The 20,888-nt window shown below is 42.2% G+C and overlaps 1 protein-coding gene across 3 annotated transcripts in view; it reads right to left on the reverse strand.

Moving 5' to 3' along the window:
* SLC25A13 (solute carrier family 25 member 13) overlaps positions 1-20,888 on the reverse strand; it is a 184,956-nt gene that overhangs the window by 75,230 nt on the left and 88,838 nt on the right. For 2 of the 3 annotated variants that reach the window (XM_047695755.1, XM_047695757.1), the window contains 6 exons: positions 7,937-8,083; positions 5,748-5,886; positions 4,907-5,000; positions 4,603-4,687; positions 764-851; positions 146-304 (listed from right to left, as the gene is read on the reverse strand). In XM_047695755.1, coding sequence (XP_047551711.1) covers positions 146-304; positions 764-851; positions 4,603-4,687; positions 4,907-5,000; positions 5,748-5,886; positions 7,937-8,083 — 712 coding nt within the window. The remainder of the gene's footprint in view (positions 1-145; positions 305-763; positions 852-4,602; positions 4,688-4,906; positions 5,001-5,747; positions 5,887-7,936; positions 8,084-20,888) is intronic. The other variant, XM_047695756.1, reaches the window with a different exon arrangement.

A 20,888-nucleotide genomic window follows, 5' to 3' on the forward strand; every position in this document is an offset into this window, starting at 1 on the left:
CCTACTCCCATTAGCATGGATAATTGAGAATCTGCTGCATTTCCATTGTAATGCAGTCTCCCTAATCCATTTCAGGCATGCAGATGGAAAACCAAACCTTCTGGCTACTATTTCACCTTACATGAATTTAGCACATGGCACTAACCTCTGTATAGTCCAAAGAAGCCTTCATAGCGTAGCACTTTCTTAAAACAGTCAAAGCTGTTTTTATACATAAGTTCTCCCACAAAAGAGCCGGTTGATCGTTGGTTCTGCATCCGAGTTTTTACAAGATCAATAGGATACACGGCAGTGGCTCCAACAGCTAAAATCAGATAATGCCAATAGTTCAGGAGGCAGTCAGGTCAGTCAGAGGAAAGGGGAAGGTGGTCAACGTCAAAGAGAGGCCGGATGAAGGAAAGGGACAAACTGTGCACGTACAGATTGTAAAAGTGCACGAACTTTCCTAGTAAACAACTACAGGTTTTCACTCAGATGTCTTCTGGTAAAACGATGTCCCAGACAGTTCAAATGTACAAAAACACATCACTTCAGCCTAACTTTCTCGTTCACCCGTCTTTAAAAAAGCCTATCTGCAGCTAAGAGAAAAAGGCCCTGACCACAGGCAGGTTCCTTTCCTCTCGTCCCATCTCAGAGGTACAGACAGGAAACTGGCTTGGAAAGACCAAGGCAGGCTCTGTCCTTTATACCGTAAGGTAGAAAATCAGAGAAGAAAATTAGAGGAATAATAAAAGTGAAAAATCTGCACTCATCCATGACTAACCTCCAGCAATGGAACCCAGCCCAAACCTGTAGGCCGACTCCGCAACCTGCAGGAGAACGGGTCGGGATGAGTCCACCGATGCCTTCTTCTTTGCACACACAGGAGTCAGGGGCGGGGGTCAGGAGACAGAAAGAAGGACAGAACAGAAATGAGCACATATGATTTTTTTAAATTGCCCACTGGGTTCCAAATTCATGGTATCAACTAACATATCAAAGAGTAAGGCAGGATTAGAATTTGTTGTTCTTATTAATAAAAAGTTATTACTGTTGTTAATGCTGAAAATCAAATCTGAACATAATGAAAACCATTATGCACTCCCCCCGAAATGTTATTAACCTATTTTCAAATATTTAATTCTTAGCAGTGATCAGGGAGATCCAAACTGAAAAACATTAAGGAGACATTATTCTTCATCAGTCAAACTAGTACGTTTGGGGGGTTTTGTTTATTCATTTTAGTGAAGTGTCACTGACCTACAATATACTAACTTCAGGTGCAAAGCATAGTATTTCGACACTGATGTGCCCTTGTGTTCACCATGATAAACCTAACTACCATCTATCCCCATAGTTTGTTTTCTAATGGCAATACCCAGCCTGGCAAGAGTTGATAACCTACCATTTAACCGAGTACCAACTTGAAGGGAAACTTGGTAACATACACCCAAACTCTTGTACATAACCTCTGACCCTGCAGATCTCCTTATAAAATATCAGACTAGAAAATAATCATGTACGTGAACATGGATCAAGCTACCAGAATGTTAAAAAGCAATACTGTTTAAGAGCAAAAACGTTGAAAATAACCTACATGTCCAGTAACGGAGGACTGGTTAACAATGTTGCAGCCTTGGGATGCGTGGCTAGCTCAGTCTGTAAAGTACGCAACGCTTGATCTCAGGGTCGTGAGTACGAGTCCCACAATTGGTAAGGAGATTATTTAAATAAATAAATAAACTTTTAAAAAATGCTACAGCCTTAAAACGAAATCGTATGTCATTGTAAAAGAGTTATTTGATGTTAAGATAAATGGTCATAAGGGAATATAAAGTGAAAACAGGTTAAAAGGAATATGGCAGTTAGACAGGTATTCATGATATGATCCTGTTTACCTTTATAAATGTTTGAAATATTTCATTATAATCTTTTAAGAACAATGTTAAAGACTGGTGCAGTATATTATGTTGTTTTTAATTAAAATTATTTGCGGGCGTATGTATGCATATAAAAACATACTAACATTTTGGCCATCCCAACACCCAGAGATAACACAAAATATTTACAGTGGCTACAACTAGGTGGTTGTATTACTGGTAATTATTACTTTCCCCTCTTTTCTATCCACTTTTTACTAAATTCATACTTCAGGCCAGTCATTATTTTATTGTCCTTTTGACCTATTATCCTTACCATGTTTTTGATGCCAGAACATCTTAGAGTATTGCATTTTTCTGTCTACATAAATAAAATAGCAATTTTATGTCAAGCAAAGTTGTCAAATGAGGGGGATAGCGCTTAATAATACCTGTTGAATGAATAAATACATTCAATAAAATTTGTTTTTTCAAAAGCCACGATAATTAAAATAAGTGAACAAAGAAAATAATTACCAACCCCAACTATCAACCCACTGAATTTTAGTTGCTGTCAATGTTATACAATTCTAATAGAATGAGATAATTTGGAATCTCCTGTAAAGTGACTTCACTGAAAACAGCTTTACACAGAAATATGCATCTTTAGAATGTAAAACATTTCTTCTGTGAATTTCATGAGGTGTTTCCAACTCTTTTTATCTCTGCATAGATGGAAATCACGAGTAACTTCATTTTGACAAATACATCCCTAAGAAAGGCACTACTTTTTTATATGGATATAAATATGCAATACTTAGAGAGATCTGGCATCAAAATAATGAGTGAAAATACTTTGAAAATAATGGGTGCGGGGGAGAGCTGACCTACTGCTATCACTAACTCTTAATCGAAAGGACAAAATAAATAGAGTCCCTGGCACCTGGGTGGCTCAGTGGGTTAAAGCCTTTGTGTTCAGCTCAGGTCATGATCCCAGAGTCCTGGGATAGAGCCCTGCATCGGGCTCTCTGCTCGGCAGGGAGCCTGCTTCCTCCCCTCTTTCTCTGCCTGCCTCTCTGCCTACTTGTGATCTCTGTCTGTGAAATAAATGAATAAAATCTTTAAAAAATAAAAATAAAAATAAATAGAATCCCAGATTTCCATTTAACTTCTCTGAAGCGCAAAATGTAGCATGCTCATGAGACAGGAAAGAGTCCCATTCCTGCACCCCTCTGTTGAGGACACATGCTAGCACCGAGCCTACCAGGTGGACGACTGCCACTGCTTGAGCCCTGACAGTGCTGTCAGGCCTACTGGCGTTCATACAGGAAAGAATATTCCAGGCAAGGCCTCTGTGAATTGCTCTAAGCCTCTCAGCCACAGCCCATCAATTCCTGCTATAAATCTCCTCTGGCCCTTGCACGGCCAGTATCAATGAGCACCCACCATCAAGTCTCAAAAGCTGCAGAGGGCAGGAAGGAAAAATTGTGGGATACCACTGCCAGCTGGAGAACAGGAGGAATCCTTAAAAAAACAAAAACGAAACAAAACAAAACCCTCTGCTTTTTCTTAATCCCCAAATTTCTCCAACAGCTAGTTGCATAGAGACGAAGAGATAATCGTCTGGTAAGCAGTGTCTGAAAATCAAAGGGAGGAGAGCATTGCTGCTTCTCCCTCTGCACGTGATTTACACAGTGCTCTCTCCTGCACTCGGGGACATCGGCTCCCTCTTTTAACAACAGCCAGCTGGTTTTCCAGAGGTGCCTAGTTAGGATTTACTGAGCACACACCCACCACTTTGAGTTACACACTGCACACAAAACTCGCCACCGCGTTTGGGGCGGGGGGGGGGGAAGGAGCTGAAAGGAGGGATGCTGGCTCGAGGCCTGCCAGTCCTAAAAATGTAGCCCGCATCAACCCATTGTGGTCAAACTGGCGTCTCTGTACAGACCCGGAGCTCCAAGCCAAAAACTGTTAAGTCTCACAGGATTCAGAGGTGGCTTTGCCTTAAAGGAGGTATTTTTCTAAGACGATGCTCGTCTGTGACTGGATTTACTTTACAAACAACATGTAAGCACAACACATGCTATGAAAGCTTTTATTCTCTAATCCTGGTCCACAGCAAGGCGAGTGAGAGTTAAACGAGGAGGTCCCGTGTCTTAAGTTTCTGACTCTCATGACTTCACGAGATTGGTTTCTGTTAACCATAAAATAAAATTTAGCATTCCTCAAATTGTTTCCACATAACTTATGAATCCTTTCACAGAGAAAAGAAGTCTAAAAGCCTCCAAACTGTTACTCCAGACTAAACAAAATTATCTCATTTTGATATTCAGAAAAACGGGAGGCACGGCAGTCACACAATGAGCTGATGAAGCACCTCTCTGTGGGGCAGAGACGGCTTTCAGTCAGCAGCGCACCGCCTCGTTGGGGCAGCGACACCAAAACAGGACGCCTGGCCCACACCCCCCAACACCGGAGTATAGGGAAGAAGAAAAGATCTTCTGCCTATTTTGGCGGGGAGCAGGGGACACAGGCTTCCAGTGCAGTGCGGAAATCAACCCATCTTTGAAAGCAACTCTCTGTCAACCAGAACATCTCTTAAGTAATTTCTCTTTGCAGCCTTTTGAAATCTGTCGAATTTTTGGTGCAACATGTTACAATGGCAGGTCAGATAGGTGTAGAAAAGGCAACTGTGAGTTGAAAGGGTCTGGGGTACCCTACTGGAGAGACATCAGGAAGCAAGCGTGTTCCTTTTGCTCACCTGCCTCTGGGCCTCGGCCAAGCTGAAGGGCAGAGTTCCCTCTTCCAGGGGAGCAATTCGTTCAATGTCTGCTAAGGTCATACGTCTGGAGGGGGAAAAAACAAGCATGAGCAACAACAAAATACAAGTTTATTAAAATCTGCATTATGGAATTTGCAAACGTTCCCTTTTTTTGTTCCTGTATTTCAGAGTCCTCTTTTATTTGGCTTCTTTTTCTTCCAGTGCCCTGCCCTCCTCCAACCCCCACCCCCAACCTCCTTTTATTAAGTTAATTAGGAGGAAAAAAAAAAAAAGGCCTACTTACCCCCGTGGCTCATATAAATCTGCTAACTGAAACAAGATGTCAACTTCCATGGGTGTAACCTGACCAAATTTCTGAGCTGCCAGAACAAACTCCTCTGCATGGAAAAAGAGTTAAAAGGGAGAGATTCAAGAAGGAATAGCTGCTAAATGCAGCATTAATTCAAGGTGCTGGGCTGAGTGAACATCACAAAACTTTATTATCAGTCACTGAATTCCACTAAACCCAAACAGGGTAAGAATTTTTGCAATTCTTTTATTTGTCTGTAAGGAGCGTGCAGAAGAGCTTCTCTAACATTGACTTTCAAAGCCCAGTGTCTCACTGAAGGCTTGGGGTAAATGACACAGGACGTGACTGAAACTGCAGGTCCGAGAAAACAAGGAAGCCGATAGGGACCTTCACAAGCATCGGGCCTGGGAGGTTATATTAATGAAGCTGTGCAATTCTCAAGGCCATTCTCTCTCTTTTAAAACAAACAAACAAACAAACAACATTAAAATGCGATGTCTCGTTCTGAGGCTGTCACCAGTGTGAGCTCACAGAATTCCTCATGTGCGTCTGAAGGCCCCTTTAAGGGCCACCAATTGAGCTCAGCTTTTAGCACGATCTGGAAACAGGAAATTTTACATGGTTTCCTAATTCAAAGGTTGTCTTCAGTTTATTTTAAACTTGCTGAAGATTGTTTTATTTGCTTTTGTTTGCCTGATCAAAGGATGGAGAACACACATGGGCCACGTGGTTAGGACACTGTCCGTGGAACACTGAAAAATCTGGAACGTCAATTCTTTACCCTAATAATAATACACCAAGATACTAGCAAAAATTCAGATTTATTCTCACTCACCCTTGGTCACCTCCACATCTTTCCTGTTGCCAGCCAGAGTGCTGTAGATCTTTCTAATGAGTTCCATGTTGTTAAGGAGTGAATTAAATCCATTAAAATAGGAGAAACTAACTTGATGGGACGTAGTGCCTCCAGCAGCCTCAAATGAGTTGAAAGTAAGAGAAGGGAGAAGAACAATAAACAAAGGATTTATAGAATGAAGAAGATTCAGAAGTACATATATCAAAGGCTAGTTTTGGAAGTAATCAAGAATGCATGTGTAAGAAGAAATAGCCATAAGTATTTTCCTTTCACATTAAAAAAAAAAAAAAAAAAGCTATAAATGAATTTTAAAAGTAACTGCAACTAATCATGACCAGAGCTTATACTCTCCACACACAAGTCCTAGAAAACTAAATAAATACATGTGTAGGATTATAACAACAGGACCAGTAGTAATTTACAGAGTTCAAATTTCAATTGGAAATGTTTTATAAGTTTGTTTATTTCATCTAATGAGCAATTCTGAGAGGCTTAGACATGCACAACTATACTATACACATGCACACGTGCGTGTGCTTTGACATGTAAAACTATATTATACCAACACAAACACAGTATGAAAAGTGGTCAATCTAATATTAATATCATGATTTGTCATGTTTCTTAAAACCGGCAATAAATAATCATTTAAGTACAGACTACATTGGTAGGATTTCTAGCAAACTAGCGTATTCGGGTAAAATTATGAGATGTCAAATGCTTAGGTGGGGGGTTAAGACTGGTCAGAACTCTGATAATCAGAATTGTAAGAAGCCATATTTCTTCCCTGGGGGCAAGGGAAACAGATAGCACGGCCATTATGAACAGAACTTCAGTTTGGGGTCTCAAATTCTGTCTTTACCTAACAAGGCAAAATATATTTATTAGGAAAAGCACTTCTTTATAAGGTAACAAGCACATAAATCTACATTTAGTAATCATTTAAAATAGCTAACCTAAGAGTTTAAAATGGCGTAGAGAAGGATAGGGGAAGGCAAGGAAAGGAGCTAGATTAACACAGTGCAGAGTGGAAAGGCCTTCTCAGAATTCTGTACCTCTAAAAAGAGGTACCAGGAAAAAAATAAAATGAAAGTGAAAAGCTACGCTGAGTTCCTGCCTATGGTAAACATTGTGGGAACCCCAGAGTGTGGTAGAAACACTCCGGAAGTCTTCTCCCTGGGACTAACAAAAGCACTGTGTGAGGGTTTCCAAATCTGCAGGATCATCAGAATTACCTGAGAAGTTTTAGAAAGGAGATTCTAGGACCTCACATCTATAGGTGATCAATCCATAGGCCCGGAAGAAAACTTTACTACCTGTATTTTTTAGTAAGTAAATCCCTGGTGATTTGTATTTTGTGACCAAGGCCTGGGGGCCTCCAGCACAGAATGTTCTGGACCACCTCCTAGGCCCATGCGGTCAGAAGAGTGGCTGGGCACCCACTGTGATTTAAGCTACCACACAGGACAGCCGGGCTCTGCCCACCATATGAGCCACTGTTCCCTCAACACACCCATGTAAAATGAATGAGTAAATCAAAGCTTTAGAGTCTCTCTTCTGCTGACAATTAAAAGAAATATATCTGCATGTAGTATTTTTTCAAAAAAGTTTTGCTTTGGAAAATAGATGAAAGTGAAGATTAGAATTTGATATACCTTAAAATATACAGCAAAATTAATATGAAATCATAAATTTTTCTTTTTTTTAAAACCAGTTAAGGGCGCCTGGGTGGCTCAGTGGGTTAAAGCCTCTGCCTTCGGCTCAGGTCATGATCTCAGAGTCCTGGGATAGAGTCCCGCATCAGGGTCTCTGCTCGGCGGTGAGCCTGCTTCCCTCTCTCTCTCTCTCTGCCTGCCTCTCTGCCTACTTGTGATCTCTGTCTGTCAAATAAATAAATAAAATCTTTCAAAAAAAAAAAAAACAGTTAATACATTAAAGATATTCCATATGATACAGAAAACAAATTAACCTATCTCCATTAAAACCAGCCAAAATATACTGTCTGTAAGTTTGATAATACATCGGATCACAATAAGAAAAGGTTATTGTTTTAAACTGAAAAATCTCCACATAATTTTAAAGAATTGTTCTTATAATCCCTTATTTACGGAGCTTTTGCCAGGTTAAAAAAAAGCAAACCTGCTTCATTAGGGCAAGTTAAAACTTACAGCTACTAGACATTCTTCTACAAAAGGTGTCAGGACATGGGGCCGGATGGTGACCATGATATCGCGGAAGTCAATGGCTGTAATTTTTCCAGTCCTGGCATTGTCCCTTTGCACAAAGGCTTGCTTTGCATGTTCCAACTGTATTTCCTACAAATAATGAAAGTGAAATAATTTATGTTTACTAATTACTACAAAAGACTGCTCAATTTCAAGTCAGGGTGAAGAAATACAGATCGTATCTTGATTTAACAAGCATCACCAGCTTGTTAAATAACACCCTCAAGCTATCCTCTTCTTCCCCAGACAGAACTTTGCTCAGACCAGTGAACATGTCTTGGAAAATGCATTCTACCTTAAATCTCCTGCCCAGAGAAACCAAATCACTTCCATGTTCTGCTGGAATCCAAGGACACAACGAAAATAAAAATTGGAATGACGTCTGGAAGGCCCAGAGATACGGCCAAACCCAACTTAGGTGATGCAGATGATCCAATGAAAAACATCTACAGGGACATTAAGCTCTCTCCAAAGAAGACAGAAAAATTCTCACTGGTAACCTGGTACACAAACATGTGATGTAATAAACCAAAAAAGGAGCTTCTCCTCTGGAATATGCTGTTCCTCTAACGTACAGTTTCTCAGGCTTGGCACTACTGGTATTTTGGGAGGGTTAAGTTTTTGTTATGGGGAGCTGTCCTGTGCATCCCTCCCCTCTCTCTCTGCACTAGATGACGGTAGCCCCTTTACCCCCAAGAGCATGACAACAATGTGTCCGGAGAGGGCCACAGGTCCCGAATGAGGGCTGCTGCTCCAGAACGAAGAACTGGGTGGTATGTGGGTCAGCTCATAGTACCACTGTTTTATTTCCTTCCATCTAAAGACAGGAAGCCCAATTTAGATTTCAGTTGTGATTCACAAGGAGTTAGTGTACACACAAAATAAACAGCCTCCATCAAACCCCATCAGGTACAGTGTGGGAGAAGCATCCTGTCTGCAGAGGGCACTTCATTATCTTCCACATGACATTGCCTATTTCATGGACAGGCCCTCAGAGTGAGATCTGATATCTATGGAATTAAAAACCACTGCAAAGACTTCAAATTATTTAAACAAAAAGAAGTGTAATTAGTTGACAGAGAGTCACTATTTTTTTAAACTCTGGCAAGACAATGACTGAGAGTAGTGTAAAAACAAACTGTCCCTTACGAAGTAATGCGAACTGAAACACTGCAGAAATGACGCAAGTCTGATGGCACTTGAAGGGCTCCATCTCCCTTCTCTTCCCCCAGAAAGGTGGGAGATGAAAGAAGTTTGATAAAATATTGATTATAATTGAAGCTGCATAATGGGAACACGGTGAGTCACAGTATAATACACTTTCCTACTTTAGTAGAATTTGAAATTTTAAAATTTAAAAAAAATTTTTAAAAGACAACGCTACAGTAAGAATCAGAGTTCTTATCCTACTCAAAGGCTTCTTCTCAGTCATGGCATCTGCCAGTTTTGATCCAACCTGTCCCGATCCCAAGTCTCTTCTGGGACCTTAACCTCCCTGGTGGAAGGAGGCTTCTGTCAGCCCTCTGTCCTCAAGTCTCCTCGCTCTACTCCCCTAGACCTTAAAGATTTCTCAGAAGGCTTGACTCCAAGATCCAAATCCCCCACACCTCTCTGCTGGACCAGAATCCCTAAGTGCACAGAGAATATATCCACGTGGGTCTCCTGGAAAGGCCACACCATGGCACATCATTAAATCCAAGGAGCTACTCTCAGCCTGGTCTCCAGCACCCCATGTTCAGTCCTTCCAGACCTTCCACACATCCCGACCTTTGTCTGCACTCCTCCCTCAACCTGGTGTAGACTGCAGCCTCTTTTTCCAGTTCCTGAAATCCTACCACTTCCTCCGGGCTTAACTCCAATGCCACCACTTATGTAAGTATAAGCAGGTCTCTTAGCTGAAAAGAACTGATGTGGTCATGTGGCTCCCAGCTCGCACCTCAATTGTGACTTGTCTTATTCCATCTTACTTGAAGCAGTTGTTTATATTCCTGTCTTTCCCTACCTTGCCAGGGAAAAGAGACTACAACCTGTTCATCCCTCTACTGGCATAGGCAGAATGCCTCGGATATACTAGGTACTCAATAAACCACAGATATAACCTTCAGTGACAGGTGTTCCATAAAACCAACGGATGAACAAATCACACTCAACTAAACAAAAAGAGGTTCTCTGTATAAGTGCCTCCAATTTGAGAGGAAGGAAGAAACCAACTGTTAAACACCCTGTAGTGAAAAATGACCACAGTATGTATTCAATTGAAAGTAAATGAACACCGTCTCCTTCGAATTGCCAGACCCACTGCTAAAGCTATTGTAAGGCAACATTACTCCCAACAACAGCAGAAGGTGTGTTCAGTTAGTTACCATTTTCCCCTGGAGCTTATAACTCATCTAGAGACCTAGGGCTCCTCAGATCAGGATACCAAAAATGGCATCACTCACCCTGGCCACCCCCAGAATTCCTGGCCCCCTCTTCTCCTCAGAACACTAAGGCCAACCCACTTGGAATTTCAAATTGGGAAACAGACAACCCAGCGGGGGTGGGTGCTCCAGAGTCAGACCAGGGGCTGCATCTGTGATAACAGGGATGGTGTCACTACCCACTTCTGTGCCTACACTTCAGGATTCAACATTTACGAGCAGGGATCCCTCCACTGCAGAACACGAAAGCACTTTTACTCTCATGATAAACAACCTTAGAATACATTTCTAACAGCTCTGAAAGACTGGGGTCACCCATTAATCCTATAAAAAACAAGAAACTAACTGTACATCATTCTCTAAATAGTAGGATAGAGTAAAAACATTTAGTTAAGTGTTTCCTCAAACCAAAAGCAGCTTGCCTTGTGAAGAGCAACTGTTTATGTCATGATTATTTCTTCTTCTGGGTGAAGAAGTAAAGCTATTACCTCAACCAACACAACCACGACATTAACAGCATTTATACTGTTCTAAAGTTTGTCACAGTTCAAAGTCACTTCCTGCTCACAGCAACCATAAGAGGTGGGCTCTACTATTAACATTGTCATGGCATTTGAGGAAACCAAAGTCTGTTGGGAAGCCGCGAAGCTGGAACGCAAACCCAGGCAGCTCTGCCCACTGACGCTGCCGCTATCACTTTCGCACAGCACCTCATAAGGCTGGATCATGTGCCTGTCAGGAATCTGATGACAAAATACTTCTGACATTTAGGAATCTTAGTAACTATGAAAAGACAAAAATTCAAGTTTGCTTTTAAAATTATTCTTAATGCTCCAGATATTTTGTTGTCGATTTTCAGGAGAAAACAGTATAATTTCTGAGACACTTTCTTTCACAAAAATGTCTTTTACGTTCTCCAAGGGCTAGGACTGTTCTCCCAACAAGAGCAGAGACAAGAGGAACCAAATCAAAGTCTTCTCCTGGCACTGCTCACTTACAACCCTAACAGATTGAGTGAAGGAAAGACAAATAAGGAGGCCGGAGGGAGCCAACACACAGAGCCTCTATAAATACTTAAGTTGAGAATGAATGGCTTTTGAAATAAATATTCAGCCTTGCTATTGATGGCAGAGTAGCTGAAAATCAGAGCTCTTCACTGGCACCTCTGAAGCTGTTTAAGGCGAACCTAACGCATACCCACAGAGCCCAGACCCTGATGGCTCCTAGATCTGAACCCAGGGGGATAGAAGTGGAATGGAGAGCTCTGACATGCACGATGAGTGTATAAGGAAAAGAGCAAGCTTTCCAAAACGAGCAGAGGAGCAGAGAACGGGAGAAGCAAGAGTTACATTCAAGTATTTAAAGGTTAAAAGGACTATCAGGTAAAAAAAGAAGTTAGACTGGTTCCCTGTATTTCTTGGGGAAAAAAAAAAAAAAATCCACAGAGAAAAAAATATAGGGATCAGGTTTTAGCACAAAACACCAAAATCTTTAACCTGTCCAATTCTCCAGCAGTGAAGGGGTCTACACTGCAAAGTAGCAGGTTCCCAGTCACTGGCAATATCTGTACAATGACAGGCTGAGGAACATAAGTCAAGGAACCTGTTTATTTTCATACAGGGAGTTATGGAAGCAATATGTTTTGATGACAAAAATCTGTAGTTTGGAACAGGAATGACCAGAGCTCAAATATCAATCATGACACTCCAAGGAGGATTAGGGGAATATATATCTCAGAGCCCATGCAACATCCACTGTGGAAGGTTGTAAAAACGAGACGTCACGCATGACCAGCACTTACTAAGTGGGAGCTCTGATTTTTGTTGAGGTGAATGATTTAAAATCCTCTAAAGACCCTTTCAGTGTAAGTTCTTTGAGCCTTTAAAAAAATCACCTCGTAAGGAACAGTGGCTCTGCTGAGTCATTCTGAAGCAGCCATAGGAACCGAGATGAAGCCCAGACCGGGTGGAGAACAATAACGGACGAATACTTAAGCACGCTCACTACCAGCCAGCGGTGAGCCAAGAACTTAAAACATGGTACTTCATTAAAGCCTCACGATAATCCTATGAAGGAATATGATCTTCATCTCCCAGAGAGGAACCTGGAGCTCTGGGAGGTAACTGATTAGCCCAAAGTCACACAGCCAGGAAGTGGCAGAGCTGGGATCTATCCTGAGCTAGCCTCTGACTCCAAGGCTGGGATCTGTAACCACTAGCTGATGCTGCTTTGGGTAAACCTGTGAGCAAGGCCACTGTAACAGACACCTGGATAAGAGATTTTAAGAAAAGTTTTGGTGAGGACTTGCACATAAAAATGGAGCAAGACAGACCTCAAATAATTCTCCCCTTGGATGATGAGACAGAAGAATCCACCAGGGGGGAGAACACCTAAGGGGAAAGAGACGAGACAGCTGACCACGATGAGAAACTGGACGGAGATTGGGCTTAACCTGAGCTATAAACAAAAGAAAGCTAGAGATAGAGACAGAAATATAAATTCGGGGAAGAGAGACAGCAGGATCTCAGAGGGGAGAAAACCAAAGGCTACCACTACTAAGCCTTATTAAGTGTGTATTACGCTGTAGCGACTGTTGTGTTTTCCTGTTTCATCTCTCTGAATCCTCCCAAAGGACTGAGGTGGGCCATACCATCCCCTCCATTTAGTAGATGGGACAACAAGGTCAAGAGCCGCTCAGGGTCACATGACACTGAGGATGAACTGGACATGCCCCTGGGCGGTCCGGCTCTGGAGCCGCAACCTTAACCTATATGGACTGCCTATTCCCTTTAGGGGGATGGCCTAGGAAAAACCAGAAGGAAAAAATAACAGTAGCAGAAATAGAGGCGATCGTCCATAGTACACAGGAAGAGCAGCCAGGTGACCATAAAATGGAACCAAGTATCCAAAAGGTGAGTATGGAAATAAAATGGAGGACCTGGGACTGGTGGGAAACCCAGAGCTGGGAAGACGGAACAGCCCTGCCAAGAGAGCTCAGTTCTCACCAGTGTCCCTTGCTAAGAGCTGTTGCTGGGGACAGCAAAGACTAAGAAGAAAGGGCCATCCTTTACCCAAGGCCAGAAGGTCGCAGAGCAAGGAGCCGCAGGGCTATCTCAAAGGCAGTCGTGCTCAAACACATGGAAGGAGGCCCAATTTCTCTTTCTTATTTGCCAGCGAACAGTTTTCTGTTCCCACTATTCTGCTGCATGATGATTAATGGAATAGGCTTTTACTGCAGCCGTTTCCAACTACTTCAGCACACCCATTCAGACTGCTGGAGGGAAGAACAAAATCAAACTCTTCAAAATTGCTAGCTGTACAGAAATAAACATATAGAGGGGGGCTATACCACTTCAGGTCTAACATTCATGCTTCTAATAGTTCCAGGCCTGTCATTTCCTTAATAATCTCCAATTTTCAAGTGGGTATATTTTGAATGCAAAAATTCTCTCCACCTCTATTCAGATATGCAAGTTTGTGCTTCAGCCCGAGGACAATTTATCAGAACAAAAACAAAACAAAACAAAACAGACCAACAGACCTTCAAAACAAGCAGCAGATCCAGATGATTTATATTATAAAGCCAAGAATACCAAAAAAAGACCCCTGGCTAGTTTGCATGTTTTGTGTTTTGTACAGTTGTGAATTTTAAAAAAATAACCAGAACTTTAATAAAAGCAAGGAGTTATCAATGAGGGTATGACTCAAAAGAATTCTCTTTTAGGAGTCCTGGTAGAAGAATTCTGGCAAAAATGCACATAATTATTTATGAAAACAAGGAAGAAAGTGTATGAAGATTCGCTTTAAAAATATGGTATCACATTCAGCCCTCCTTCACATAAATTCTGTATTACATCGAGTATCAGAACCTGTATCCTCTTCAACATACAAGTATCTGCGTCATTTTCACAATCCTTTGCTAATCTGGAGGCGGAAAAATCTGGTTAAAATAAAGATCCACATATTATTAAACAGAGTTAAAAACAGAACTTAATAAAGGACTAGGTAGAGAGATAAGTAGTTCCCATTCTTAACACCTTTCTGTGCCCCCATGTTCCACCCACGCAGTCAGACTTTCAGAGTTCAGGGTGAAATTTCCTCCCCAGGTCGCTGGATGGGGCCTTTAACTGAAGGAGTCTTTAGAAGCAGTGTTGCCCGTGGGCCTGCACACACAGCAACACCTCAGCAGACACCAAGTACAGAGCTCGTCCATCTCGACTGCTTCGCTCTTGAGATTTAATGTTAAACTTCACAGCGGGTAGTGGCTGGGGAGACGCTCATTTTTGCCAGGACGTTACTGTAAAAGCCTGCGCACCAGGCTGCTCAGCAAAACGGCAAGCAGATGAACACCATGGACACAGCAGCACGGTGAATTCTGATTTCCTCTGCCCTGAGAGCAGGAAGGGCAACATGAACGCCACGTGTCCTACGTCTAATCCTCCAAGTGACCAGGACAGGACCACATCTCCCGTCACCCATCAACAAACTAGCAACACCTTCCAGCTGAACACAAAATACAATCTAATCTCCGAGAAGAGCTGAGGGCAAATAACATTAGCCACTTTCACTCATTTCACTCTGGAATACCAAGGTGGGGCTGTACTGATGAAACAATACCGAAGCTGTACTTCATTTCCATCTGGTCCAACTTAAAAAGTACTCACATGTTAAAAATGAAAATAAAATCCTGGTCTCTGGCTACTAAAGATCCATGGTCTAGATATTTTAACTAATACAGATGGCAAGGTGAGGGACAAAAGGGAAGTACAAATGGCTTGGATTATTCGATCCCAAACAAGGACCTTGTTAGTGTCTACCAACCTGTTAAACATCATGGCTTCGGTTGAGTTCTATGACAAGTGACTGTTTTTTGTTCACACTCAAAGTGTTCCGTCAATTCTAAAGCATGAGAATTTGATGTTGCCATGGCTGAAGGGTACATTTCCCTCTGTTTGGTGGTGCTGGGGTGGGGTGGGGGGAGGATAATTTCTTTTTTTGTGTTTGAAAGTTTTGCCTTCTACTAGGACGGCATGACAAATACAGCACCGTAAGTGATGGGGACTCTGAAACCCAGACCACAGCAGACTAGGAGCAACGAATCTCTGGCCCAGAGAGTGAAGGTGACAACCGCCAGCGCCTGGGAATAGTAGTTTCCACAGCTCCACTCTCTAGGGCTCAGAATCTGAATAATGATAATGTCCATTCTATACTGAAAAGACTAGACCAGATCTGTACAACATGCTGACCAGAAGCCAAAATACTGGGTCAGTCTCACTTCACAAAAAGAACCAAAACTGTTCAGTTACATTATTAGCATGAATATGCTTTGTCATCCAAACCTGAGATCCTTGCAATGTGTGTGTGTCCAGTCTAGGGCACGAGACACAGCTCTGACTCCCAGCTCCATCAACTATGACTCATCCATCATCTTCTGACAAAAGGGGGACCTGAATAAAGTTACAGTAAAACACCCACACCTTCGTGTTCAGGGCTCTCCGTTGGGTCAGGTAACTTAACTCCTAAACTCCATCTGAGGAGAAGACAGAGAGATTTTTAGCTCCATTCCCTCCCAAGTCGGCAATCCGGTTTCTGGGGTAACTAAAGCAACCCAAACTTCAAAATCTAGCCTCTTCATGAATTCAGAGCATTGCTGATTTCTTGATGACTCTTTTTCCTAGAGCAAGAAGAGGAAGGCCTGTGGAAACAGAAGTGTCCTGGCTCCACAAAATGGGGAACAGAATTCCTTGGAAATGCCCATGTTCGTGGACCCATAAGTGGGACTCCTATAGCATCATCTGACCTCCAGACTGAGAAAGGGGGAAACAACCCAGCTGCACACATGCGAACAGCAATTACAAGCAAAGCACTGTTCTGTAGCCCCTTGGGAAAACAGTCTCCTCCGTGTTCCCCATTTCAGTACCCATCACCATCCTTCCACTTGCCTGAACGTAAAACTCATCTTGAAAAATGTGTGAACTGGGAGTTTTACCATGTCCTTACCTGTCTCCATCCTATTAAATCGCCAAGCCTGGCCAGGCCTATCCCTTCTCTTGAGTCCAGCACTTTGGCTCAACAACATCACCATCCAACCCAGGCCACTGCTGCTTCGCTCTTGCATTAGAAAGTGACCAACCGGTCTTCTCTGTCCTCAGTGGAAGGGCCCTATCCAGACCTGCTGAATCAGACCCCTGAGAGGCAGAGAGGCTCAGGACTCTGTCTTTTTAAATAATCACTTCAGAAAAATTTTACCCAAACTCTGAAAAACATTGATAGAGACTTAGGAAAATTAAAATTAGCTTCGGTTCCACATATCTCACCTTGGACAAGTCCAGAAAACTAAGCCTCTGTGTTGATTGTCTTTCATACAGAAACAAGAGCAAATGCTTAACATCTAAGATCATCACAAGGACAAATACGAGTAAAAGCACTTTCTAAGCTGGAAAATGCTATGTGAGAGGTAACCAGTAACAACAGATTTCTAGTTAATGCACATATTACATTTAGTAGCCGCCCTAGGCTTCTCTATTCTGAATCTGGAGCAACTAGAATCTCCTAGTGTGTAGATTATTTTAAAATTATAATAGTTATATGTGAAATATATACCTATGATTATAAAAGATCATCAAAAAGTACCTGAAAAATGACAGGGATGCCTGCTGGGGGTTTGGGGGGGGCGCTCAGTCAATTGAGTGCCTGGTTTTGGATCAGGTCATGATCTCAGGGTAGTGGGATCGAGCCCCACACGGGGCTCTGCACTCAGTGCAGAGTCTGCTGGAGATTCTCTCTCCTTCTCCCTCTGCCCCTCCCATTCGTGCTCTCTCTCTAAAATAAATAAATCTTAAAAAAAAAAGTAACTGAAAATGACAGAAACACACACCTCCTACTAAGGGCCTCTTTTTGTTATCATATTTGGCAATTAATCAGTGGGGGTCAGGAATGATCAAATGTCTAGCAAGGCATGACTGTGCACCATTCAGAAGCAGAGCCCCATCTAGAAACAGAAACTAATTTTTCATAGCTTTGGCCCTGGAGAAAATGTAATAAAATGGAAACAACATACTATATTTGAATCACATGTCTGTGATCTTACAGAAGAAGCTAAACTCTAGAATAGTTTCTATGTACTCCTTAGGGGTACTCCTTTGGGAACCCAATGAAAGCCAGTATCACTTTCCTCAGAATATTACCTGTAAATGCAAACTTTTACCTAAAGTCCATTTATTCTTTCCCATACAATAGCAAGTAATGATAATTACCTCTCATGGTATTGGGATGTCATTATCAGAAACAGTATTTAAAAGCACTTTGTAAATTATAAAGACTGTTACTATTATTACTTCTATTTTCAAGAGTGAATCTTAGCACCAACAGAATAATTTGGCAGAAAAGTTTAAGAGGCCTCTCACTCTGTGCCCACATTTGCCTACGATGTCCACCCAATAACAAGCTAGAAATGGATCTTCCAAAGAACATAAAAAAATGCCCCAATAAGCACATGAAAAAATGCTTGGAATCATTAGTCATTGGAGAAATGCAAATCAAAATCACAAATGAGATACTGCTAAGAGACCTGAAGTGAAAGGCCTGTTTCTCAACTATACAACGGGGAGGTTAACTAGCCGTACTTATGCTAGTATCTGGTCCTTCAAGTTTATACTTTGGATGCTCCCCTAAGCACAACGGAATGTTGGTTTCCGCTTTATAGCTGCCATAAGGGCCTGCGCTGCAAACTCCTGAGGGCTTCTGCTGTAAGAGAGCAGCCTTGTAGGTTGCACCCATTTGCTTACAGCTGTTCCTTCTGAGCCCGTCAGATGGATAAACACCAAAATGACCCCTAGACTTGTGCACTGTATCTAAGAAGCTGTTATCTCTGTACCTCTTGGCGCTTTGCACAAGGCCTCTGGACAAACCCTGCATGTTCAGCAAACATTTGCTCAACTGGGTGGTTTGTCACCCAGTTGTCATAACCACAGCACAAGAAATAACTCCAAACAGGGTAGAGAGTTTACATTAATACCATTTATGAAAAGGAGTTTCATCGGGTATAGATATCGTTTTCTAAAAAATTCTGTATATTAAAATCCATTTTTCAACTAGCAACCATAAAACTGGAACCAAGAACAGAGAGATGTGGAAATATTAATAATATTTTAACATGTATACCTCCAAAACAAACTACTCCCATTCACACAGATGCACCACAGCCTGGAGACAAAACACAGCCCTAGTAAATTCAACAGCGTCAATGATGAGGTAAGAGGACTGCGGTCCCACTCGCTTCTGAAGTCCTTCTCCACCAACTAGGAACACAACTCTGGGAAGGAGTCTTTGTACCCCTGGTTCTTGCTTCAACACTATCATTTACAGGGAAAGTGTAAGTCAGGCAGGTTCGTCTCAAAGAATATCAAGTTGACTCACCACTTTATGAAGTTAAAAACCAAAGCACACAGAACGACACACAGCACGGCATTTGAGCAGCGCCCGTGACCAGCACCACACCGGCCAGAGGGCAGCTTGGCCAGACAGTACACAGATGGGACATGTAAGCAGAGGCCTCACAGCCACGTGGTGGCTTAGAACCAACTCACCCTTGCTCAGATAAAGTGAAACATTCATTAAGGGAAGAAAACAAAAATCTGACCTCACAGAGACCAGTTCTGCTCACCAGTCACAAGCCCATGTATGTATATCAGCACAGGTAACTCACGAACGTCAGACATGAGTTGGCTGGAACCAACCTGACCTCTCTTCTAGGACGTCTGTGGGATTCAGCAGGGTTTTCTCTACATAGCACTAAGGTTCCCTGAAAACACACACACACACTTCTCAGCTGTCCCTGGGGCTGCTCCTCTTCCTCGTCAGGTGATAGGTAGCAGCAAGCCCCGGGGCAGGCCTTTCCAGGCTCCAGGGCCTAGCATCTGCCTTCACAACGTTGGCACCTGCCTGGGAGCTGCTGCCTACTTCGGAGCCTCGCCGGAGAGCAGAACGGTGGGTGTGTGCTTGACAAAGCAAGAGCCCAAAATATAGGAAATTAAGCTTTCTTGTATTTTTAAGAAGTTCCTGCCTACAAAAAAGAGCCCAAAGGAAGCAAAGCATGTGGAGTAGGGGTTTGAAGCTAAACCTGCATTCAGAAAAGAGTTCACAGGAAGCCAACAAAACATCTGAACAGCGGGGAGGGGAGAGTAACCCAATGACAGACATCAAAACCAGCATTTCCCTGACATTCAGAGATTCTATCATGATACATCCATTAATTCCTTTATATCTGGACCTGGAGCACATCACAAAGGCAAGGCCCTCGCTGAGGTAATTATCCACCATAACCACGTGAATCTAGGGTATGTTCAGCACTTGCACTCTTGCTACAAAGTCAAAAATCATCCCACGCAGGACACTAGGGGCTATTTTTCCATTTAACATTATAAAAAGGAGTCAAATATAAGTGAATGCCTTGTAAGTTGAAGCTGGAAACAATCGGTAATCCCTGAGTCATCTAAGCTTTGACTCTGGCTTCTCCATATCTTGAAGAAGGCCTAGAAGCCGCCGTGAGTGGCTTACAGCCGACTCAATTCAGCATAATTGATACCTGCTTAAAAGGGAAACGTGATCATCCTTACTACTGCTAACATCCCATTAAGGCTAAAAGTTAATTAGGCTGTGTTCCATAGTCAATTTGAAGCATTTGTCTCAATAGCATTATTGTAATTATTCCTCATCAAAACGAATACCACCTCCTACTGCGCACCAATGTCTTGTGTAAACAACAGCAAAAATCCATAACTCACATTCCATTCCCCACCTGAGTTATTTAAGTAGGTTTGTGTTTACACAGAACGGAAAAAGGGGATTCATAGACACTAACATTTTAAAAAAATATATAAAGGTATGTTTAAAACATCTTGCTTTAAGTTCCCAAAGGCCTGGAACATAAAAGCAAACTAAATAAATAGCATGGCGAATTTTACGTATCATAACAAAACCACCAGAAGTCAAAAAGAGAAGCATCTATTAAAGTCAACCTATTACATATGCTGGTGCCTGAGAATGGATCCCACAAAACGCTGACTGAATGAGCACACATGGTGGCCTGCGTGTGTGCTCTTGAGCCCTCTACATCCACCCTGACACTCCAGCTTCCAACCACTCCTTAGAGGGCTCCCGCAAAGTGCTGAGCACAGGAAATAAACAGGGGCATCAGGAAACCGCCCCCCCCATGAAGACATTTCTAGTGACAAAGGAAAGAAGGTGATTTCCCTGACAAATTTTTCCTCAAGACCGAGAATTTAAACACAGCAAAGTAATGGCCTTGAGCCTTCTTAAATTATATTTAATAAAACATAAATAAAATTTAATCATTAGAGAAACAAAACAAATGCATCGAAGTCCAAAAGAAAGAGTGGTTTATCATAGAGCCTATATACCATACAGATATTGACCTCTAGTGACTAAATGTTAATATTGGAATTAAAACATTT

This window comes from Lutra lutra, chromosome 11 (assembly GCF_902655055.1).
Source record: "Lutra lutra chromosome 11, mLutLut1.2, whole genome shotgun sequence".
In the NCBI taxonomy this organism is placed as follows: domain Eukaryota; kingdom Metazoa; phylum Chordata; class Mammalia; order Carnivora; family Mustelidae; genus Lutra; species Lutra lutra.